General features: G+C 36.9%; 1 protein-coding gene across 3 annotated transcripts in view; it reads right to left on the reverse strand.

Annotated features, from left to right (window-relative positions):
• Positions 1 to 14,641, reverse strand: part of iqsec3a (IQ motif and Sec7 domain ArfGEF 3a) — a 156,874-nt gene extending 142,233 nt beyond the window's left edge. The window contains exon 1 of one of the 3 annotated variants that reach the window (XM_056260415.1): positions 13,988 to 14,641. In XM_056260415.1, the coding sequence (XP_056116390.1) occupies positions 13,988 to 14,517 (530 nt within the window). In that variant the 5' untranslated portion in view covers positions 14,518 to 14,641. The remainder of the gene's footprint in view (positions 1 to 13,987) is intronic. The other 2 variants (XM_056260417.1, XM_056260416.1) reach the window with 2 other exon arrangements.
• Between the last annotated feature and the right edge of the window lie 11,640 nt (positions 14,642 to 26,281).

Consider the following 26,281-nt stretch of genomic DNA (forward strand, 5'->3'; position numbering starts at 1 on the left):
AGATAAAGTTGCAATCGTGAGATATAAAGTCACAATTATGAGGGAAAAGCCATAATTGTAAGAAATAAAGTGGCAAATGCGAGATATTAAGCCGCTATTATAAAAATGTTGCAAATGTGAAATAGTAAAGACACAATCTTGAGATATAAAGTCACAATTATGAGAGGAAAGTCACAATTGTTAGAAACAAATTAGCGAATGTGAAATATAATGCCACAATTATGAGAATTAAAGTGTACAAAATAAAAGAACTGATTCACAAAAATGAATCAGTCTTTTCCTTATTAATCATCCTCTTTTTGTATTTATCTTATTCTAAATTAGAATAAGAAATGAAACAAGTAGAGTTGTACCAGAGACCTTCACTGTCTTAACACTTTCATACTTGAGATCTATTACTACTCTGGTGTCACGTATGAATCAGTTTGAAAACAACCTACTGGCATCTTTAAAATGCAAAAACAACACAGAATCCCTAAAACTAAGCTGATCGGGTGATGGGAATGTTGCGCCAGGACCCACAAAGATGTTGATCCATGCACATGTCCTACTTGGCGAAATAACACTAAGCCCTAAGCACTACATTCACAAAAGACCAGAACACCCACATAGACTGAAACCAACCACATGCAATATCGACACAAGGCAAATTATAATGTTATGGTTGTGGATGCGTGGGTTTCCTATTGATGCCACTGGTTCACCCTTCTGTCAAGCATGCGGGATGCACACAGCTCATTACGTTTGTCTGTCGCTTCTATTTTTTCCTGCTAACAGCTGTGAGACTACAGAATTCAGGCTGATTATGAGCATTCAGCCTTTTCTGGTGCAAAACAACAACAACAACTTTCAGCCAAGAGAGGTTGGAGTTGGAACATTGTGGTAACAAGATAAACGCTAATGAAAATTGACAAAGGTTTTTCTTCGTTTTTTATTAACCCGGTCTAAGTTAAAAAAAGAAAAAGAAGAAAAAGAAAAATGTAGAAAGATTTGATTCAGATAATCTAATCATAAAATAATGGATATTGATCACACGGTCCCAAAAGTTATTTTCAACTTTTCATTTGAACAAATGAATTAATTTTCAAGATACAGCTACAATTCCTGACACTGTCAAGTTGATAAGTTAAATGTAAATGATTTGTTTTATCTAAAAACAATTCGTAACTTTTTCACCATCGTGATCTCAGGGTTGCACCTGCCACAAATTTGGAGAAGGTTTGATGAACGCTGTTGTAGGACAGGTCTGAAAAAGCATGTTTTCAGCAACAAACAAAATAAGGAAAAATCTAGAAACTAGAAGTTGGGGAAAATACAAACCGGTGGAATAATGTAGGAATGTAGAAAATAGAAATTTAAAATTGGCCGCTTATTAAAACAAAAGGAATCAGAAAAAAATGGGGAAATATTTTGCTTCAACGCTACACAGTTCAAAAGTAATAAGCTAAATCATATGTGAATTTTGACCTATGTAGCACTAGGGCTTGAAATAAAGAGCCCAAAAATACCATAAAATAAGTTGAGCCTCTCCCCTATGAGTGTGTCAAATTATATAACAAACAGACTCAGTGGGCACCTTTATAATATTACTAATAATTTATAATTCTCAGAACTGTGCTAATTTCTTCAAATGCCTGCAAACAGCTAAATATTTGTGCTTTTACAGCAAGGACAGGTTCACACATGCACCATTGCAGTTTAAGTCCTGAGTCATCGCCACATGAACTGATGATGTAACAAAAAAAGAGTTCCGTAGGTCAGTGCGCTGAGAGCGATTAGCACTGCACAACTGCACTGCAGCACTGACCACATGTGCATGCAGTCCACAGCTGCAGATGCTCTCAGAAATCAGAGATGTGTTGCTTTAATGAAGAAATAATTACCATTCTCATAAGATAAGAGAGGAGTTAATGTTAAGAAATTAAATTTTGCTTAAACACAATAAAACCATTCACATTTTTTGACGGCATTCTTTTCGGTCTGGTTAACTTGCGCCATGTTCAGACTACACGATATCAGCCCGTCGAGATGCAATTGAATCGTTCATTTCAATCAATCAATCAATCAACATTTATTTCTATAGCGCTTTACAACAACTGTCAGGTATCCAAAGTGCTTCACATCATAGAATAAAATAAAACAATTTCATCTCGTATAATGTGTCATAGTGGATGACAACCAATGTCACGACAGAAAAACTAGCATGTTTATTTTTTTTCCTCTGTGACTCGAAACAATAGGAGCGTACACAGCTTTCAGACATGGCAACACAAGAAAATATGATGGTTTTGGTGCTGGTAGGTGGAAATATGCAATGGAGGAAAGGTTTGTGGAGCTATGACAACAATACTCCTTCCTTTATGATGTTTCTTCGAGTGATTACCACAACGGATTGAAAAAAGATAAATGCTGGGGAATGATAGCAGAGGCTATGTGTAAGTACTGGAATTAGCATTAAGCTAACATGCTACTTCAGTAGTTTGTTTACATTCTTGTTTCTGGAAGTCAGTCGCTAGTTCCACCTTCTCTGTGACATCACACACATCGAAAAAGATGGCAATTCACGAGTTCACACTTACAAATAATCAGAGTAAAAGAGTATGTGTATACAGACGTATAAAGGAGGGATTCTGAAAACTGTTGAGGAACATAGGTGAGTCGGCTACATATATAAACATAGGCCTCAACTCGTGCTGATTGTCTCATTTGAATGTGTTCCTCCCAATCTTGTTATTGAAACATCATGTAAAGATTGTCAACTGTAACTGTAGTTTGACATGTTTCTTGTCCACAACATGACAAGAATTTTGGAGTCAAAATCGCATAGGCTACTCTGTGACTATCGTAACAGAGACAAATATATAGTGTAGTCTGAACCCATTATTATGCCGTAAATACCTATTTTTTATTTATATATATATATATATTTTTTTTTTGACCTTTCAGATGATATAAAGCATATGGCATACCAAATCAGTCATTTGGCCAAAACAACTATAATTTTTTACTAATTAGCCATTCCACAAGTGAAAAGCGGCTGCCAACTTCCTGGTACCCATGCTGGGAAATGATTGCGCTGTCAACATGCCGCCATAGCAGTGATTATGGAGAGCTCTCAGATCTCCATAAAACATTGGCTAAATGCAAATATATCTCATCTTCTTTCACTGAAGCATTATTTGAAAAGGAATATTAATTTCTATGAAACATAGATAATCAGCTGCATGTTGTTAAAGAATTAGCTAAAAATTCATCCTTGGATCCCTAGATCTTCAAACACAGTGGTTCCCAACCTTTTTTTGTCTGAGACCCCCTTTTTTCCCAAGAAAATATTTTAGGGCCCCCTTCACATTTAATGATATTATCGCTCTTGTAAGCTTGCAGCAAGGATGACAAAATGTTTTTTTTTTTTTCAAACAAACGGTATGTTTATGCACAAATAATAGCCTATAATATTGAAAATACAATAACAAAAAAATCAGTAGGCCCTTTGTAATTTAAAAACGTAAGCCTAGTAGAAGCCTATAAATTGGCCCTATTTGAAATGCAAAAACAAAAATATTCACACTGTATAGGTAAAAAAAAGAAAGAAAGAATATATGCTATTTACTAAATGAATGTTGTCTGGGGCCTCAATACTTGCATGTTATTTGTGAGGTTTTATCAATATGAGGCTTTATTTTTTACGCTTTTGGCGCTATAGCGAGCGATAATAAACTTGCATTTATTAACAGAATGATCTTTCGGAAGAACATTGTAGCCGGAACTACTTCTCTCTGTGTACGTCTATGACGAGTCACGCAGGTACTGGGCTACTCCGCAGCGGCAGCGATCTGAACCAGTGTAAAATAGTCCCAATGTAAACACTTATTATAGGTGTACCATAGTGGTTCAGGATAAGACAAAAACACGATTTTTCTTACACGATTTGTCACGGATTCATGATGAACTCGCTCATTATATACATTTTGTAAATTTTGAACAGAAAAAAGTTAAGGACTTTTATTTAATGCTCATTGCTCAAACCTTTCAAAATATGACGCGACCCCCCCACAGAGCTCGCTGAGGCCCCCTTGTGGGCCGCGACCCCCCTGTTGGGAACCGATGTTCTAACATACTATACCAAGATTTATCAATGTGTAAGGGAGCCACAGACGAATTATAGGTGGGGTACACAGTATGTATTACACTCTCCATCTTAGGCCCCGTTTACACGAGAACGATTCCGGGTGAAAACGTAAAAATATTTTATCGGATGTGCCTTTCGTTTACACGGCGTTTTGGGGGCTTAAAAACGCAAAAAAGTGAAACCACCCTCCAGAGTGGAAATCTTAAAAGCGCTCCACCGTCGCGTTCCCGTCTAAACGGTAAAAACGCAAATCTGCTCACGGTGGCTCTCGTCGCGTACGCGTTTACGTCACATGCATGCGCCAGTACAGGAAAATAACAACCAACATGTTAGATTATTTCCATACGTCGGACCTTCAAGTTGCCCTAGCAGCTCTGAAAAACATACAAGAGTCTTTTCAGCAGTTGTACAAAATATTCTAAGATATTGGTGTTGTTGTGTGGCAGTGCTTCACATTGCCACCTAGCCGCCTGGAGTGCATACTACATCGAATTTCACACACTTTTGCGTCACCATATGCACGCGGATTTCCCAACCATAACGCTCGTCTTAACGCAGAATAAAAAGTGATAACGCAACGCCACTTTTGCGTTTTCTCTTCAGATCGTTTCCGTGTAAACATAGCTTAAATCCATGAAGATTTATTCTAAGGGTAGGTTTACACGACAACGATATGCTGAAAACAGAGAAGTTTTTCCTTTGAGTTTTCCGCATACAGACGACAGCATTGTCAAAACGATCCCCATTCACACGTATCCGCGAAAATGACTAAAAACGCTGTATTCTGCTGCCAGGCCATTAGATGGCGATGAAACACTATAGACTGAGCATGTATGACGTCATCGTCTATCGAGATTAGCGTTTTTGTTGTTTACACCGAGCCCGTTTTCAAAAGTTTGCGTTTTCAGGCACCCAAATCACCGTTGTCGTGTAAATGAACGGCCAAAACACATAACAATTGTTACGTTTTTCGTTGAAAACAGTGTCGCGTAAACAGCCCCTTATTGTCAGTGGTGTTGCTAGCAATGGCATAACTGGTTTCAGTGGTTTAGCTGTCAGTAGCGTTACTGTCAGAGGTATTGCTGTTTCTTATTTAGCTTTAATGTTGTGTAAGACCACTGACAACAGAGAATAACAGCCAATAGTAAATTCTAATATTGCATGGTTTAACGTGGGATTATTTGAATCCCAAATGGAAATAGCACACAATGTAACATGACCCGGCTGCTGTGCGACCTTTCCTAATCGCCATCTATCTCTCTCTCTGTCCACTGGGTGCAGCAGGGAGTGCTGCGAATGTTTGAAAGTCACCTTTGCACAGTCACCTTTTCACACCCTTCCCCCCACATTCCCGTCTCTGCGCACGTACGGCCCTGGCTAATGATGTGCAAGTCTTTTTCTGATGCTGCTGATGCTGACTGCACAGACACAGAAAAAAAGGAAAAAGAAAAATGAAGCAATCTAAAAGCACTCAATAGAAAATGTGATATTCATGATTTGGGTTTCTGCCATGCAAAAAGCCAGAGCCAGTCACCCTGTCATAACCACACAGACGTGCCTAGCATCCACACTGAGAAAATTCTAGCACCCGCGCTATAGGGTTTAGAATTGAGGATTGATTCTTATTCAGAACCAGTTCCATTTTGAGGTAAAAAATACTGAAGCTTTTCATGACGTTTGGTTCTTGAGCGTCTGCATTTTTTCCCGCCGGTGTACAACACTGTACTAAAACACACAGTCTTTTCTACACCACTACTGAATCTACGGTTATCACCGCGACAAAATACATCATGTTTTAGCTTAGTGAACTTGCAGGATGAATTGCACATGATGAGATAGAAAGACTGGGTGTCACGAAACAATTAAAAAAAAAAGACATTACATCTTATTGCTATGTGTCGCAAACAAACCAGTGAATATGAATCACAAATTAGCTCACTCACTGAATCAGTCTGAGTTACTGAATTAACATGTGACTCAGTCTTATTTCTGACCATATGTGACTCAAACATCGTACATGGTATAATATAGTTAGGATTAATAATCTGGTGCTTCCTCAAAAGAACTTAAAGAATCGTTACTGGAAATGTTAAGTTGAATCTGAATCGCTCAACTACATATTTCTTTTCATTTCCATTTCCTTACACACTGCTATCCTGTAGCTCCTCAGCTGCAGACAAATATGGAGAGAAACAAGGAGCCACATAGGAGCCAAGGAGCAGACAAGGAGTTTGTGTATGCCAGGCAGAATATGTGAGTGTTTGTGTTCATGTTTGCAGTAGATGTTAATGTGTGTGCTCATAAGTGTATGTCAGATCACTTGGGTGAACACCTGTGTGTTCTAATTGAAGTGCTGCCTCAGGTGCGGCCCACAACATCGCCAACTCTCACCTCAGAGCCAGAGGGACACCCGAAAGCAACCTGTCCCTCAAGAGCCTGTTCCACACACACACACACACACACACACACACATTAAAATGGTAATTACAATGGGAAGCAGTGACAGAAATGGAGGCTAAAGTCACAAATTGCTACTGTCAAGTAGGTTGAACTTTACAAATTTACAAAACTATATCTACAAAATGGGACAGCCCAAGTCTATTTGCACATAGACTGTCTAGAACTGCGGCAAGGTGATATTTTACCACAAAAAGAATTATATTATTTTTTTTGTAAAAAGAAAGTTAAGTTTATTTTTAGGATTATTAAGATGTTTTGCATTGCCACATTATTTTTATATTATATCATATCATACTAAAAAATGGAATATAAATGATATTAATAAAAATATATGGTAACACTTTAGTTTGAGGTCCAATTCTCACTATTAAGTTGCTTATTAGCATGCAAATAGGATATTGGCTGTTTATTAGTACTTATAAAGCACATATTAATGCCTTATTCTGAATTACCATATTCTACATCCCTTAATCTTACTCAATACCTAAACATAACAACTACCTTACTGACTATTAATTGAGTTTATTGAGGCAAAAATTGTGGTTAGTTACTCATTTTATTACACGGCTCCTTGGATTCCTTGATTCTGATTGGTCAGACGCTACATTACTAGGTTTGTTATTCCCCGTTAACAACCGTTGTCAATTGCAATGCTGAATAGCATACCGTCCATCCAGTTATATTAATCAATTTAATTGAAAATGAAATCCATGAAAGCCTAAGGTTAAAAGGTTAAACGCCTTGTAATAAGTGGTATGACTGTACTTTATCCCTTAAATGTCTAGTTTGAACTTGTTCCGTGTCCTGTCTAAAAGCCACTTGCAACTAGCCTGGTTAAAACCAGACCATTCTCAGTTGTAACTGAGTTATGGTTTGGCAAAGCGTCATAGACAAATCATTTCCAGAGGGGCGTCACCAACGGACGTCGCGGATAGACCTAAAACCAATCAGAGCGATGAAGGAGATGACGTATGCAGAGCGGCGGAGAAACATCTCCGAGTGTTGTTCTTTGCTCGGTTTTTAACAAAAAGGAAACGTTCAAATCGCTTAAAACAGACGCGATAGCTGATTCGAACGAGTGATGTTCGACGGCGGCATCCATCTTTGTAATGTAGGCTACAAAATCTGCTTCAAAATCCCAGCGCTGTCTTCATCGTGTAAAGCCCGCCCCAACGTTTCTGATTGGTGCCTCGATTTCGACGGATTGGAAATGAGTTTGAATGAGCTCTTTGCCAGACTAACTTTCAGAGCAAATCTAAATTTGCCGGAAGTTGTCTGGGTTTTCCCAGGCCAACTTGCAACTGTTTTCTTCACAGAAGCTTTACGTTTAGTGAGCTAATATGTTTACAAAATTCAATTTTTTGTGTCGAGTTATTTCCTGATCACTCTGTCTGGGTTTATTCTGCGATAACAACACGCTGCTGGATGTTCCCTTACTTAACAGACAGTCCTTTTGATTGTAATAATTGACTTGAAATGAAACCTTATTGTAAAGTGTTACCAATATTTGTTTAAAAACATTGACTGTTCATATGGACGATGAAGGTTTGATCCCGACCCATATGTTCTTATTCAATTCTTTCTTCCCAATAATTTTGCATTCCATTCTTTGCTATACTCTATGTGGCAATAAAAAAATGGGGTAAAAATGAAATGAGTCCCATAAAATCAATTTACCACACCAATGATTGAATTGAGTCAAATTAGTACAAACTTTCATCTCCTGGCTCTCATGCCCTTATATCTTTTCATCATATCTGTAGACTTGGAATTAAGCCTTTTTCCCCGTTATTATTTGATTCACGGGACCGGACACCAGTTATTTTGCCAAGAAAAATCTTTATTCGTCACCAAAGGAGAGAAACTTGAGAAGATGTTGTATTCGTGATGTTCTCTGCCGTTGTACAGTAAGATTGAGCTTATATACACCACTGAGCGACTTTCAACTTCCTTGTAAGGTAGAAAAACATGTTGCTTATGTTTAAAAGTGGAGCGTATACCTCATGCTTACACATGGTACAATCCACTATCCCTCTACATTAGTGGTACATTGGCATCAGTTGAAACATTCCTTTCCTTGTAAAGAACATGCCAATTGCACACATTTAATGTATCATCATCATTGGAACATCTCTGCTCAGTGAACGTTGCATTGCACACCTCTAAGCAAAATACACCTCTCCCAGCTCCCCTCCCTGTGTCTAAAATATGATCCTTAAACACATGTGTCCATGCAATCTATAGTCTAACACATGCCTTTTAAACTTCATAAGATAATACAACTGATTATGAAAATCCTAATAAAGACTAATAATACAGATACATAATATTAAATAATGAAATTATATTAAAAGACGAAATTTTAGTCTTCAACATCAATCACATTTCAAATAGAAACCTTCCCTCGGTCCCTGCAGGGACATGTGTTCTGAGCAGTGCAACCAAATTAGACGAACAACTTGTCCATCTTTGAGACAAACTCAAAAGCGGAGTTGTGACCCTGTGTCCCAGGCAGAAAGTGAAGACAAGAACCTGTCTGGAGTTGATTCAAATGCAGCTTTCAGTGCTTGTATCCTCTAATGCCACTCGTAAAGAGACGAGAACAAACTTTGAGGACATCTTTAAATATTCATTGAGGAAATGACTGTGCTTTTTTTTTTTTGCTTTTTTTTTTACCTGCATAAACTTTTACTGGAAGAGTGTAATTTCAGCACCACTAGTGACACCAAACAAAATGGCAAAAATAATGAATATAAGTATGAGATGATAAGTATAATAAAGAATGATAAAAAAAAGATTTTTCTGAATTTTGGCTGTCAGTCTCTGTTTTTCCATACAAAGAAAGTGTCTATCATTATAAAGTACATTTAAATCATTGTTTTAATGATATTTTATCACACTTTAAAGAACGCCTATTTTAATACATTACGTGCATTAGCATCTTAGCTGTAGTGTGATATTAATTTTATTATATATATATATATATATATATATATATATATATATATATATATATATATATATATATATTAAATGTACCAAATTGCAACTATATGTGTGATTACAAAATTATTTCAATACATGACACAAGTTTCAATAGAAATGACATTAAAGTGTATTTCAGTTTACTGTAAATGCTTGTCAGTACATTCAGCAGTACAATAGAAGTAATTATGAAATAACATATGAAGATGTATGTAGGTCCTACTGATCAAAAAACACTTTACTTCAGCAATTTAAAACTATAGGCTAATACATATTAGTTTAAATAAAATTACGGTAATATGCAAGTAAGTGTCTGAAATCATTATATTCAGTTCACACTTAAGTATATTCTTTTAAAGTATATTATTTCCTTAAAAGGTACTCTTTAAAAATGCTAAAGTGTGATCTTTTTTACAAGGATAACATCTTTTCGGAAGAAAGCCATGTGGGCTTGGAACAACAATCTCACATCACCAGTTTAATAACAGGCAATTACAGGTCTTCTCTCGTTGCATAGCAAAAGATAGATGCATAAATGATACATTTGTGATGCTTATTTAGGACAACAGATGTTTCAATAAAATGCGTTATAGTCACAGAAGTTGTCGGTTTAGAACGGTTACTGATTTTAGTTTCAATTTCATGGTATTCAATGGCAAAAAAAATCTTAGCAGCGCATTCTTAGCATTCCAATCATTCTGTGTTTCTGGATATTTCAGCGGGCACAGATGCCAAATACAACAGATGGCGTTCAAACCTCAGCGTGTGTGTGCTTCGAGGTCTGTGACATCAACTGAGAAATATATAAAGCCGCTGAGCTGAAAATATTGGCCTACAGATATGTAGGCCTCGAATTGTTTTTTCAACAATTAGCATATGCATTATTCAAATTAAGTATTCATCTAATCCAAGTCCTCTATAAACACCTCTATTAGCGTACCGCACAACCGTATAAAAAGGTGCTATGGCCAAGAGATGTAAAAGAACATATGGATATTAGTTTTTTTGGACATGTATTCAGAAATATCACATCTTTCTGAAGTACGCCATCTGTCATTTACTGTGTAGTGCATGAAAATCACATCTGCCCTGCAGTTACGCCAGACTCTCACTGATATCTTAAACTGTTTTGGCCTCCAATAGGTCTAACTTGTCACGGAAGAGCAGGTGATGCCAAAGATGATGGTCGAAATTGAGAACTAGTTTGGCCATCTCATTAAAAGAGATTTCATTTCGACGTTGGATGCCAAAATGCAAGTAAATCTTGACAAGCATCAGGTTTCTTGGATAATGTGAGGGTACACATCTTAATCTTTATTCAAACGGGGGAGAAGTGTTTCGATAAAAAGTTTCCTTTTAAATATCATAAATGATTCATTCATAAGTGTCATTGTGTTTTTGAGGAGTTGCACAAAACTACCTGAACTAACTATGTCTTGCGTGTCATAAAAAGGTCAAATTATCTGATTTTAAGAGACTTGTTGACCTTAGGTTTTGTAAATATAACAATTAACTTAAAGATTCATTTCAAACATGTGATTTTAATTCGGGTTTTTTTTTTAGTTTTTTTTATTATGACATCATAATATCATCAATTCCATGTAATAGTACTTTCCATTAGTGAAACTGTAAAATGAAGATGTATATATAAACAGGTTGTGCAAAATTCAATTCCCTAGAAACCAACATTCTGGTGACTTATTTATTTAATCCTTCCATTTTAACCTTCGAGTGTGATTTATGACTGCCATTAATCTTAGCCTGCACATTAATTCCACAGCACGCAGGTTCATCTGACCTGTGCCCTTTCAGATCCCAGCTGTGGTGACTCACTCTGTGTCATCTGGTATATGCAAATTTATTCCATATCCTTCTTAAGTGGATGGTTTAAAGGAGATAAACCCTCAAATCAGAGATAGAGCCTAACTCAAATAAACAAAAATGTGTCCGTCAGAGCGCAAATCATAATGCAATGCAAGTACATGTTGCATTCCCAGTAAGGCTGAAGGAGCAAAATTGAAGCAACTATACCATTTAAGCTTGGTTAGCTTTGATTGCGACTGTATTCGTCTGTGTTCATTGATAAGCTGTTCCTGTAAACATAATTTGTGTGGAAAGAAGTTTTGGGAATTCTGTCATGACAGCTCTCTGAGTTTTTGGCATGGTGATGGGTGTGACAATGTTGATATGTTTGGTCTTGGCGGAATAGATCTATACAGGTGGAGCTGGGGAAGGCGGAGGGTTTCTGAAAGCGCGCTAAACTGCTAAGGCAAATGCTAACCACGTATTTAAAGGTTGAGCAGCAAACTCATTGGCCACTGATACAGCAGGAACCAATCAAATGTGCCCTATAGAGAATGATGTGATTGCAAGCAGATCGATACCTATCGGCCTGCGCCATCTAGAGTTTCATGACAGAAATAAAATTTCAATGAGTCTCTTTTGAATGGAAGTGAAGGGGACAATTTTAAAAAAATGGAAGCTTTTATATATATACTGTATATATATATATATATATATATATATATATATATATATATATATATATATATATATATAAGCTATATAAAAGCTCTTATGTTGCGGACTACGAAGCCCCGCACTTGACATGCGGACAAAAATATATATATAATGGCAACTAATTAAGAATGTGTTCCCATTATTTGAACTAATTTGAAACAATTTGAGTAATTGCATGTAATGTTGCAAGTAATGTTGCATGTTGCAATGCATTTTGTGTACATCTTGTGGCTATATTGAAACAGTTTGTCTCATTCAACAAGTGCCTCACAGTAAGCCAGATTGTTTTTGAAGAAAAGGAGCAACAAGTTAAAATTAATTATTGTGGCAATAAACATTATGCCACAACAAGTGCTGTCAGCTTACTGAACTCGGAATATCCCTTTAATATCTTTTCAACTGATTTGGTTTAGTAACTTTCTACAGTGTTTACATTCGTCCTAGATTTGATCTTAATCAGGTTGCGCGTTAATACCTAAAGACAATTATTTGACTGTCTCACTTTCAGATTGTAAGTGTCATCAGTCCAGTTACACCACAACACCACAGCAGGATAAAGCCGGATATTATTTGTTCAGCAGATTTCATAGAAAGAGCCCTAAAATAAGCCTTTGATATTAAAGAGGATTTGCTGAGGCAATCAGCATGAGTTGGTTTTCTGTGAGCTGGGTTGACGACAGCCCGTCAGTGTGTTAAAAGATCCAGAAAATCTATATAGAGTACACTCACGTCCAGTTGTTTGTCAGTGCATCATTAATATTCATCATTCTGCAGAAGCTTGTGTATGAAGCAATCAAATTAAATAAAAGATTTCTAAGCCTTTGTTCTAGGGTTCATTAAAGTGTCCGTCTGACTGTGTAATTGCACATAAGCACTGAATAATAATGAGCACAATGTGCTTAATATGGGATTATTTTGTAGAAGGGTTTGTAATGACATATTGTTAGTGTTATGTCATCTATATAAATCCTGTAGGAATTTAGGAGTAATCTTTAAAACCCTTCCCCACCTAAAGAAATTGCCCTCCTACTGGAAATCACAGGTATGTTTTGGATGGAAGTTTTAAAATTAAGATGAAATAATTTACGATTAAAATGTAATTTGATGTTCTACAGGAATATTTCATGCTGTTGGAGATCATAATTGTCATATTATTTCTAAAAATTCTAGTTTTTGCCTTGCGTTATGTTGAAACTTGTTCCGTTGGATTCATATTCCTTCACTTCGGTAACATTTATAAACTCTACAAATGTTTCGTCAGGCAGGCCTATAGCTGATGCTTATGCTTCATGGTGATATCTAAATATATTGATTATTGAATTAGTATGAATGAATCAACCTGAGGTTACATTAACAAAAAGACAGATCAGGTAAAAATAGCTCCTTTAACAACTGTATGTCGTGACATTTTTTTTTTTTTTTTCAAGTCTGCATATAATGCTTTGTAAAGTCATTCTTAATACTATAGTGCATATAACACTTTAATTGTTTGTAATTATTTTTTTTATTAAAACACCATTTTAATTCTTAATGTTTAGGCTACAGTTTTTATTTTCTAATATGTGAAGCCTTTTGAGCTGCATTTGATGTTTGAAAGGTGCTATACAAATTCAATTCAATTATTATTATTTATTATAATTATCATTTTCTAGCATGTATCCATGAAGCTGCGGTTCTAATAGTTATAGGGCTAATTTTAATTACACTGAATCTTATAGCCTATAGCCTACAGGCTACCTTTAAAAGGGATGTCGTATCATTCCCTTTTTTTCTTCTTTTTTTTGGAGTAGACGCTGTAATGTACCGATTTCTGAAAGCATACAAATGCCGCATGATCACAGTGTAACAGAGTGTGTGATGAACTGTGCGTTTCTCGGTGTGATTTTTACTCACTCCGGTTTCCTGGCGAGTCCAACGGAACGGCAGAGTGTCGAAGGTGTCTGCGGAACCAGAGATTTGCAGGACGGGCTTCTCTTCTCGTCCTCCGCGGACTCGGGGCTGGACTGGGTCGCTTTGAGAGTCGGTGGGGATGTAGGTACCAGCTGCAGATGCTGCGGGTGATGGATGGGAGCTACCGGAGGATGCTGCGGTTGTTTGGACGGATGCTGCTGTTGCGGTTGCGGTTGCTGCGGTTGCTGCGGCTGGGCTTGACCGTGAGTCGCCGAATGCTGGTGCGGGTGAGCGGCCGGCTGAGGGCTGCTGGTCCGCGGGGGTGGGTGGTGGTGGTGGTGCGGATGATGGTGGTGGTATTGATGCGGATCTCTCAGCTGGCGATTCTCGCCGATCAGATCCTCAACCTTCCTCTCCAGCTCGTCGATCCGCTGCCGCTGGGTTTGAATTAGACTCTGCTGGTTTTGTACGATAGTGGTCAGTTCTTTGAGGTAAAGCACGGCTTTCATTGGGTTATCCAGCAAGCTCTCCATTACTGTAATCTCAGAGCTTCAAGCCTGCTAGATCAGGATGGAGCTGGGGTCTTCTGGATAAAGAGAATGTGCTGTGGAGAGAAGCTCTAAGGATGCGAGTGATGATGGTCCTGAAGCAGGAAAGATTGGGGGAGGAGCTGCGGAGGATGATGAGGTCAACGCTGTGGCCAATCACAGACGTGCGTGTTTGCATGCAATACACATTTTCCAATAGTGACATCAATTTAAAGGCCAACTAAGAAAGTTTTTCCACATTAAAAGTTTTATACCTGGGCAGTGCATTTTCATGTCCCCATTACCTTAATATACCCTTGTGAAATAGAAGTAACGCATTTAAAGACTACTTGGAAATAATATAAAATAATATACTTAAAGGGATAGTTCACCCAAAAAGTGAAACTTCTCTCACAATTTACTTACCCTCATGTTGATCCAACCCTGTATGAGTTTCATTCTTCTATTGAACACAAAATAAGATATTTTGAAGAATGTTGGTAACCAGACAGTTGACGGTAGCCACTGACTTCCATAGTATATTTTTTTTCCTACTATGGAAGTCAGTGGCTAACATCAACTGTCTGGTTACCAACATTTTTCAGAATATCTTCTTTTGTGTTTAACAGAAGAAAGAAACTCATGTTTGGAACAACTTGAGGGTGAGTAACTGATGACAACATTTTTAATTTTGGGTGAACTATCCCTTTAAGTGCGAACTGAATGTAATATTTTTAGACCTTTAGTTGCATATTATTTTCAATTTACTGAATCTTAAATTAATATTATATGCAATTAGCTGAAGAGTATTTTTTGATGGTCAAAGCATAGCATTTTATGGTAGGAAATATACTTAATGTAATTTCTATTGAAATTATTAAGATCTGTAATGATTAAGTTGCCCACCAGCAAAAAGAATACAACACTTTTTATAGAATATAGAGCATGGCAAAAATGACATGATACATTACATAATTTCCCTACAATTTGATTGGTTCTTCATATGCAAACCCTTCTGTTACTAGGTAGAAGCAAACTTAGATCTCAAATCATTCAAAAAAATGGGTTAGAAGTTCAGTTGATTACTCAATATGTCATGAGACTATAGACTGTTATATTTTTGATATTGTCTAGCCAGCACCTTAGAATTTTCCACCGGTTTCGACAAAATCTTCAGAGTACATTTTGTTCAAGTGGTAGAATTTTAGGCCAAAGTGAGAAGTAAGGTTAGATGTTAGAATTATGATTAGTTTGATACAGTTTACTCTTTTATTCATAAAAAAAATCCATCACATTACATATATTAAGAAGCACAATGAAAGGGAATGTTCACCCAAAAATGAAAATTCTGTAACCACTGTACAGAAGTTGTTCCAGAAAAAAAAAAATATTAATAAAAATATGGAAGTCAATGGGGCCCATAAACTGTTTTTTTACTGACATTCTTTAACATATCTTCTTTTGTGTTCTTCTTTTGTGTTTTTGGGTGACCTATCCCTTTAAGAGGCCTTTTAGATCATTAATATATGCAAGTTCATTTAAAATTAAAAAGTTTACAATTTACATGGTCTCGGACAGTTACAGTGACAACATAAAATTAATATGACATGACATTAGGAAACATCTCCCACTTATTAAAGCAACACCAAGTAACTTTTCCTCAGCGGTCGCCCTACAGGTTGGAAGCGGAATTGTCCATTACCGCTGTCGTAAATAATTTAGCCTACCGCAGCCTACTGTCGCACGCACATGCTCGCTGTTTATCCAGGACCGGCTTTGGAATCAACAATGGCCACAGACAAGGTAGAGTATGACGTATGCCGTATGCCGTAAAGCAGTCGAATTTTGTAGTTCTTTTTGTGCTCGGGTTACTACCCGAAAACCGAAGTTACATAGTGCAAGTAAAAGCAATACAGACCACGTCAGGCTATGGCAGACGTGTCATTTAACCTATTGTAAGTCGATGTACCATCACAAGGGTCTTGAAAGTATATTATGAAGGTTGAAAAACTACATAGTGTTACTTTAAGGATTTGGACTCAACTCGGACTGAACAAGGTGGCCTCGGACCCAACACAATGTTTATTTTCCCTCTCCTTGTTAACAGCTTAAATATATGAGTCAGGCAGTCTGCTCCATTTCTGTTTTCTTCCAGAGCTGAGTCACTGACACTACCAGCTGCTGTTTGATAATACAGTCCAGCATTATGAGCCATACAGTATATTATCAGTGTAAATGACATTATTACTGCAACATATGCCCTTATATCACGTGCTTCTGAACATCCTTCTGATTGGCCAATTGCAGCATTGAGTGGTTGATTATTTTTATAATGAGTCCTAGATATTTCACCAGTGCCATTCACTTAAAGGTGCTCTAAGCGATGTCACGCGTTTTTTAGGCCAAAACATTTTTTGTCACATAGAGCAAACATCTCCTCACTATCCGCTGGCTGCCTGTCCCCTGAACACACTGTAAAGAAACGTGATCTCTGTAGACAGCCCAGGCTCCACAAACAGCAACAAAAACAAACTGTGGCGACCCGCTCCACGAAACATAACAAACTGTTCCAGCCAATGACCGACAAGAAGGATTTGGGGGTGGGGTTTGGGGGGTTAGTGTGCGGATGAGGAGGAGGGAGGGTCTAGCTAGCCTCCGTTTTGTTTGACAATAGTTCGAACGTCAACAAGAAGTGAAGTCACCCAGGATCGCTTAGAGAACCTTTAATGTCTCTTGTATTACACATCTACTGTATTTTACATATACAGTCTTTTTCTTCTCATATTATCAACACAAGAAGAGTTACAGAAGAAGTTGGCTGTATTGCAATTTAAAAATGTTGCTACTCCCAACAGAAAGTATTAATTTTAATATTCTAATTTGATAGATGGCTTGCAGCTCAAGAGTCCCCAGTTAAATCAAAATGAAAACATCAGTCGGAAGAACATCACTTATATAAGAGAAACAAAAAGGTGGATGAGAGAGCTTAATATTGAGGAACACATTACATTTTAGCTAAATAGGTTAACTTTTCAATAGAAAGAGTAGCAAATTAATTATAATATATAAAAGTAATATTCTCACTGCTTTCATCTTGTCACCATTCAGGGTCATTCAAAAAAATCAAGGTGATTCATTATTATAGTTTTTATATTATGATAGCTATGTAATTGATAAGCACAGTAAAAAATTAGGTCAAGTGAATTTTTGAAGAAATTTGACATCAAAGTTTTTTTTCTAAAGGCATTACAGTGTTGCATTAGTTTAAAAATTGTTAAGACCCACCACCATTATTAAACTCTAACTTTAAACTTATATTTTGGGACACATAAATGTAGATATCAAAGGCTTTACTTTAGCAGCAAGATTGTATCATGCTGTCAGCATGTGAGGGATAGAAAACTAGTTGCTTATAGAAAAAGTCAAAAGAGCCCACGGCCAAGTCTCTATGATATTCTGGTCCATAGATATGATCTGGGTCTATAGTATATGACACTTTTTTTTTTTTAAATCATAAGATTGTTTATCTCAACAAGCTGCAGGATTTAAAGTGCTCAAGTGTGATAATGCTACAAGTTCAACATTGCGACTAAAAGTATATTAACAATGGTAATTACTAATGTTTGCCATATAAAGTAATAAATAACAAGTTTTGTGTTGCAGTGCATGAAACTCGAACTGACGATACTGAGCAAGTAAATTCAGTACAGAGTTATTTTATCAATAAATACAATTCAGTATAACATACAATATAATGTTATGGTCCAACAAATGAGGCACAACCTTTTAGATGTATTATTAAAAATAATATAAAATTAGATGTATATGTTTATTGCCTTTGTGAAAGAGTAACAATAATGGCTGACAATCTTATTTTAAAAAAGGTAAGATTCTTTTTATGACACCCAAGAGTTAAGATTATTAGGACCATTTCTGTGATGGACAAAGAAATACTTTAAGTAATTTTCATTTCCCCAAATTTTACAAAATGTTTGTCAAACTCATCCATTCAGCCCTGTTACCGGAGTTATTAAAAAAAGATTAGACACAGGCGTATGTTCTATATTTTATAAGAAATAGAAGTTAGTAGATGCAAACTAGCATTTGCTCCCGACCAGATGTCGCTTTAACCAAAAATGTTTCGTCATTGACAGAATTTTGTTTAGCTGTGATTGAAAAATCTGAAAGTCGTCCTTCATTTTGACAGAACACACTGAGGCTGATGTATTGTAATTTTTCACTGTAATTCTCACTCCTGTCCACTTGGAGGCGAGTGGGTACGGTGGCCGAGAGAGCTCAACGCGCTGCAACTGAAGAAAACACATGCAAATACAAAAAAACACATGCAAATAAAACGCATGCAAATACAAAAAAACGCGTGCAAATAAAAAAAAACACCCGCAAATTAAGAAAACATCTTCATCAGTTTCACAACACACGTGTGCTCCAAATACTCACAACACCACCAAATACAAACGCGCTGCAAAAGCTCACAACACAAATACAGAAAACGCGCTGCAAATAACACAAAGCACAACGGAAATGTTTCCAGAGGAACCAAATAAGTGACGAACCCGGCTGGGACGTGCTGGAATAGATATCCATAAATCTATGCGTCCATACATATAGTTTTATATCTATATGTATGGACACTCTTGAAAATGAGATGTTGCATCTCAAGGGGCTATCCATTAATAAAATTAAAATTGAAATTAATTTCCTCATCATTTTCACCTGGGATGTTCCCATGACAACGCAGCACAGCGTCCATCAGCTGAAGAGCTGTTCTTACCACAGAAATATAATGCTGTCAACATAACGGATGCAAATACATTTTTAGTTTTAGTTTACAAAAAAGCTTTTAAAATATGCGTTATATCTGTGTGTCTCAACTTTAAAATTTTGGACCCTACATTACCGAACATTTCTTACGAAACTTTTCTTTATGAAAATGTAATAACATGAAACAATTTGTACAGTGTAACTGATGTATAGATAAATATCTTTCCTTCATGATTTTCTTCTTTATCTTTTTTATTTATTTATTTTAGTTTCCAGCTCATTGTTCTTTTCTCATTTGTATTCTGATGACAATGAACACATTGTTAATACATTTTGTACATTGTAAGTTGTATGTCATAAAAAAAATCTAATCTCTGTATGTTTTGCACAAATAAATAAATAAAGTATAATTTTAAGCTGTAGCACCAGCACGCATAGATTTATGGATATGCAACTGCCAGCACGCACGTCCCAGCCGGGTTCGTCACTTATTTGGTTCCCCTGGAAACATTTCCGTTGTGCTCTGTGTTATTTGCAGCGCGTTTTCTGTATTTGTGTTGTGAGCTTTTGCAGCGCGTTTGTATTTGGTGGTGTTGTGAGTATTTGGAGCACACGTGTGTTGTGAAACTGATGAAGATGTTTTCTTAATTTGCGGGTGTTTTTTTTTTATTTGCACGCGTTTTTTTCTATTTGCATGCGTTTTATTTTATTTGCATGTGCTTTTTTGTATTTGCATGTGTTTTCTTCAGTTGCAGCGCGTTGAGCTCTCTCGGCCACCGTACGAGTGCGCTCGCCTCTTACTGACTATCAAGTTAATGGTCAACGAAGGGCTTTTTTGAGTTAGTTTACATTATTGACGTCTTTCTGTGGTTGAAACACTGATTGAGTGATTATGAGAGACATGATACGGATTTAGGTAAGTTGGACTGTATCAATATATTTCCCGATGTTCATTCATGTTTATTTCGTTCTAGTAAAGAGAAGGAATTAATCTTCACTACTCGCGGTCCGCTTCACTTGAATTGAGGCTATACTGTGATCTCTCGCGCCACATTAAAGAGCGCCAAAACGGTAGGCCCTACTTATTGTTTGAATTTTATGATAAAATTTGCATAATTTGAAAGCTGAGACTTTGTTTTAAATCGAAAATAACAAAGCACAAAGCTTATTGCGATTTATTGGACAAACATTCATGATGAAACCTGAAAAGTGATCCAAAGTCTCTGTTCAACTTTCTCTTCATAAATAAATAAATGCATAGGCCTAATCCAGCCTACCTAGGCTATATGCTTGTCCTGTAAATTCATGAAAAAAAAAAATGAAAAAAAAACAGAGCCTATTAAATGGCTTATTATCATTAAAATATGAAAATTAAAATGACATGGTAATAATAGATTATTTATGACGGAATTTTAGAATTTCTAACAAATTCTAAAAGCCTTCAAATAGACCTCTGATCCCGACCTAGCTATAGCCTTTATGTACTAGCTTGATTTAGGCTATATTTTCAACCCTGTTACCAAATCTGACATATTTTAATGGTCTATTTGATATTGATGTTCATTTAATGTTCCAAATTTTGGTAACAGGATTTGAGAAAAATTGCAAACCACAAGGACACTAAAACAGCTCATAATATTTAGACTGATCTCCCGAAGTGGATAGTCAACATTTTCTGAAGGTTAAGCACCTCATTTTAGGTCCTGTTTGGTAGCCTACCTATTCATTGAATGTGCCTTATACTCTTTAATGCTTCTTATGGAACGATACAAATACTTGCGAATACCTTGAAATTTCCTCTTTTAATAGAACACTTGGTTTTGTTTTTCATGTCAGATCTCTAGAAATAATGGCAAACAAATAATGTGAAATAATGTGACATCCAAGAGAGTTGAATCATAGATGCTCAATGACCTTGAAACCCAGCAAATGAAAGACTAGCCAGGCCTGTTTCATCATGTGATCACCGCTGCAGACTCATAAAGAAAAATTACATAGTTGTCCATCCAAAAGGCTATGATTTTTAAGGATATGGGGCCAAAAATGCTTTTTGCAGTGCCACTGGAGAATAGGGCATCTAACTAGACATGACAAATTCTATCTAAATTGAGTTCTGATTAAGTTATGTCCACTCTCAGGCAATGACCATTTAAAATACACTTTGGCTTCAGTCACTGATTTTGCTTAAAGAAAACACTATGAGCCAAAAGTAAACTAGTGAAAAGAATACTAATGATTTAGCACAGTGCTAATTTAGAGCACTTGGTTAAACCGGGCTGTGAGTGGTTGGTAAATAATAAGATGCATTTTCATCAGAAATACTTTGTGCACATGTCTTATTAGCATGTTTGGTGATTTTTAGTTTGTAGAATATGGAATATTTAGATGAGAAATGGAGCATAGATCTGTGCAGGGCAGCACTCCTTGCCGAATACTGCCACCATACTATTTAATATAACAAACTTTGATTTAGACTTTATGTAGTAATAAAAAGGAAATGGACAGAGTTCACTGTTCAGTAGACAGTGCCCTCTGGTGGCTGGGAGTGATTTCAATAGACAGACATGTGACAAGTATTTTTTAAACAAATGGTATGGGAAAATTCAGCATGAAATAACAGTAGAGATCAGGAAAAACGACAAATCAGCAATCATATTACATATGGTGAGACTTATGTTCAAGTTATGTTATGAATTATGTTATTTTCCCATGTTAACAGATTAAAGCAATAATTTTCTTAACACTATTATTTTTAATATGATCAAGGTCTTGTGACTTATTGTTTTAATCACTGGTTTGTTTTAAATTTTATATATATATATATATATCAGAGTTGTCTACCCTTGGAAAAAAGAAGTGCACTTAATTGTATTGAATGTGCACTTGTAGGGTATAGTATAGCCTACTTCAAATCAGTATATTTTAAAAAACTGTTCTTGCAGATGATATAATATTATTGAATTAAAACGCCACTTAAGTGTACTTAAAGAGAATATACTTTCATGAGAATGTTTTCTTAAAAAAGTTAACTTATAATGTTATATTAAAAGTTTACTAAATGAGGAACTAAACAAGACACAGGTGAACATAATCAGTTGCTACAGAAACAAATCATGACATATGCTGCGTTTACGCCATGTCATCATTATCATAATTACGAGATGACAACCCTTGATGTTCTACTTGGAGCTGTTCACATCCTTGGACTCGGAATTATGCATTTTCATTTAATTGCAAATAACAAATAAATAATTAAATGCAAATAACTGACTTTGCATTATCTCTTACATATTTGATCACTGAATGCTACCCAGTCTAACCAGTCAGAATGAAGTATTACAGACAGTTGTGTAATAAAGTAAGATAATGGCTAGGATCCAGCATCTCAGTTGCCTGGATAGATCTTCATGTTGAGTTTGTTTGTAAACAAAGAAAGGCTGGATTGATAGGTAGGGTTGGGAATCTCTAGGCACCTCACGATTCGATTACGATTCAGAGGGCTGCGATGCGATGATAAATCGATTATCGATGCATCTTTTTTTCTATAGGCTACAGATTTTCTTTTTTTCTCACTGTGTGACTACTTGGTACTTTTAAAGCAAAGTATTTGTAATGATCCATAATGAATTTACTTCCAATATATTTTATTAATTAAAGGTGCAATGTGTAACATTTTTGAGTATCTATTAACAGAAATGCAATATGACATCCATAACTATGTGTTCAGTGGTGTATAAAGAACTTGCTTAATAAACCGTAATGTTTTTATTAGCTTAGAATGAGGCATTTATATCTACATAGGCGCGGGAATCCCCTTCTATGAAGGTCGCCATATTGTGACGTCATGTTTCTACCGTAGCCGACAGCGAACAAACAGCGTTACAGAGCGCGTTTCGTCACTACCTTGAAAGAGAAGCCGCAGGAAACTAGAAGAAGCTAGTCATAAACACCGTGAGTAGTGACTTTTCCCTTGTCAGTGGTGTAAATATGTAGTTGGATTGTTTCATGTAACTTAATTATTCTCCCTCGCTGTGTTATGGCTTTGCTATGTGGGGATAAATGTGCTGGTTAAGTTCGTGAGACAGCTGATTAGTAGGCTACTCTTGTCATTGACCGTAAAACAGTTAGCTGTTACAGGAATCACCAACCCGTCGATCTTGGAAGCATTTTAAGTCGATCGAGTTTCCAAAATCAGAGAAAAAAAGCCTATTGTGTGTAGTAAGTGTGTCTAGGGGATGCGGAGGCGGGCGCGCTGTTACAATCACGTCATTTTTGCCGCACGCACCTTTGGGCTCATGCAGACGCGTCGAGTTTAAACAAGGCTTAACGCTTTAAAGGGATACTCCACTTTTTTTGGAAATAGGCTCATTTTACAACTCCCCCAGAGTTAAACTGAGTTTTACCGTTTTTGAATCCTTTCAGCCGATCTCCGGTTCTGCCGGTACCACTTTTAGCATAGCTTAGCATACATCATTGAAGTGGACAAGACAATTAGCATTTCTAAACAAAAAATGACCAAAGAGTTTAGATATTTTTCCTATTTAAAACTTGACTCTGCTGTAGTTAAATCGTGCACTAAGACCGACGGAAAATGTTAAGTTGCGATTTTCTAGGCTGATATGGCTAGGAACTATACTCTCGTTCTTGCGTAGTAATCAAGAAACTTTACTGCCGTACCATGAGAGCAGCAGGCGTAATGATATGACGCAGCGCCTGAAAATAGGCTACCTTCCGTCAACACAACGGAACTATTTTCAGGCGCTGCGTCATATCATTACGCCTGCTGCTCTCATGGTACGGCAGTAAAGTTTCTTGATTACTACGCAGGAACGAGAGTATAGTTCCTAGCCATATCAGCCTAGAAAATCGCAACTTTACATTTTCCGTCGGTCTTAGTGCACGATGTAACTACAGAAGAGTCAAGTTTTAAATAGGAAAAATATCCAAACTCTTTGGTCATTTTTTTTTTTAGAAATGCTAATGGTCTTGTCCACTTCAATGATGTATGCTAAGCTATGCTAAAAGTGGTACCGCCAGAACCGGAGATCGGCTGAATGGATTCAAAAACGGTAAAACTCAACAGTTTAACTCTGGGGGAGTTGTAAAATGAGCCTATTTCCAAAAAAAGTGGAGTATCCCTTTAACCAGCTCAGCCACAGTAACAGCTCATATTAGCCAGCTAAACTTTGACTACCCTGTTAGAAAAAATATATAGTTGCATAGATTCATGTGGTTCTTCTCCCTCGCTGTATTATGGGTTTGCTATGTGGGGACAATGTGCTGGTTACGTTTGTGAGACAATCAGCTGATTACTATTATTATATTATGTATTAAGACCCTTGATCCTCACCTGAAACTTTATCCATGATGTGGTTTATAATGGACTGTGGTACAGAAACTTGGTTTACGCTGGCTATTCTCTGCTGTCTCAGACGACGATGTTTGTCCCGTTTTAGCCACCGTAGCTTCTTCGAAAGGGAGGGGTGAGCGGTAGGCTGAGCCCTTAGTGTAAACTCGCAACCGAACCGCTAGATGCCGCTAAAAGTCACACACTGCACCTTTAAACAAATGGAAGTGATTTGACAATAAATGTTGCGATAGAGTATGTATTTGTAGTTGGGTGGAAGCTTTTAAGGTTTCTGGTTTCCACGTCAGCGCTGTTTGATCTGACGTGTGGTTTATAACAGAATTCTGCACCGAATTTGAATGCTTCCAATTAGATCTCGCTGCGATATTATTAGTTCTGCGGTGAATTCAAACGCTTTCTCAATGGATCTCCCAGCGCTGTAATAACAGTCTTGCGTGATTGAAATCGGCCCACGAGTAAACCTGTTCTGTAAACCAGCACAGCTCAAACGAATAGCGTGGTTTCGTTTTGTTTGCCATTTGATGTTTCTTGTATGTAACAGAAGTTGCAGCTCTTATCAATTGGACAACGTGGTTTGGCTCTTATCGGCCATTTGGTCACAGTCTGGAGCCCTACTTGCATAAAGTGTGGCTCTTGTCCAGGTCCTTTTTCCCTTCAACTTCATAGAAGCCAAAGTTACGCTAGATTTTAATCCAGAGGGTGCCGGTCGGATTTCTCCCGCTCAACCATCATGCGTCTCTGTTGTGTGCACAGCTGCACGCCACAGACTGTCCAGGCGCCTTTTGCGCTCGTCAACATTACGTTATCAATTAACATTTAGAAAATAGATTTTTGACATTTGTGATTCGATTCAGAATCGTCCACGTCGCGATGAATCTAAAAATAGTTTTTTTCCCCCACCCCGATTGATAGGCTGGAAGAGGGCTGATAATTGTATTAAGTTGCAGTGTGTTTGTGTTCTTTGTCACCTATTTCCTGTGTTATGTTCCACAGTAATTATGTTCTCCACAAAAAAAAAATATTAATTGCACAATTATGTTCCACTTATTTTGACATTCAGTTCTGTTGTTCCTGTTTCCTTGTTTCCTGTGTTTTGTTCCTGTTTCCTTTGCTTTGGTTTCTTAATATAGGTATCTTTATACCATGTCAGGGTTACTGTAATTATGACATTACAATTTGTAATGTCACGTTCAAGTCCTCATAAAACTTGTTTGCAACTTTTTGCAACTAAAGATTTTCTGAAAGTTGTACCACATGACCACTGTACCGTTTTGCCGTTGATAGTGTTGCCATAGAAAAGCATAATTCCTAATCCAAGGATGTGAACACCTCCAAGTAGAACATCACGGGTTGTAATATCGTAATTACGATAATGATGACATGGCGTGAACGCAGCATATGTCATGATTTGTTTCCGTAGCAACTGATTATGTTCTTCTTTCTCCACCAATGCCGCCAGACTCTTTATTGACATTGGTGGTAAAGACTTTGTCTTCTCCTCATCCTTCTGCATCTTTGTGCGTGACTTCTGGCCAGCCCACTCCATCATGGTCTTTGAATTTGTGACTTCTGCCAGAAACTTCTGACCGCTCCACCTCGGCTCTCTGAGTACATGACTCT

This window comes from Rhinichthys klamathensis, unplaced genomic scaffold, assembly GCF_029890125.1.
Source record: "Rhinichthys klamathensis goyatoka isolate OS25496 unplaced genomic scaffold, OSU_Roscu_1.1 h1tg000176l_1, whole genome shotgun sequence".
Classification (NCBI taxonomy): Eukaryota; Metazoa; Chordata; class Actinopteri; order Cypriniformes; family Leuciscidae; genus Rhinichthys; species Rhinichthys klamathensis.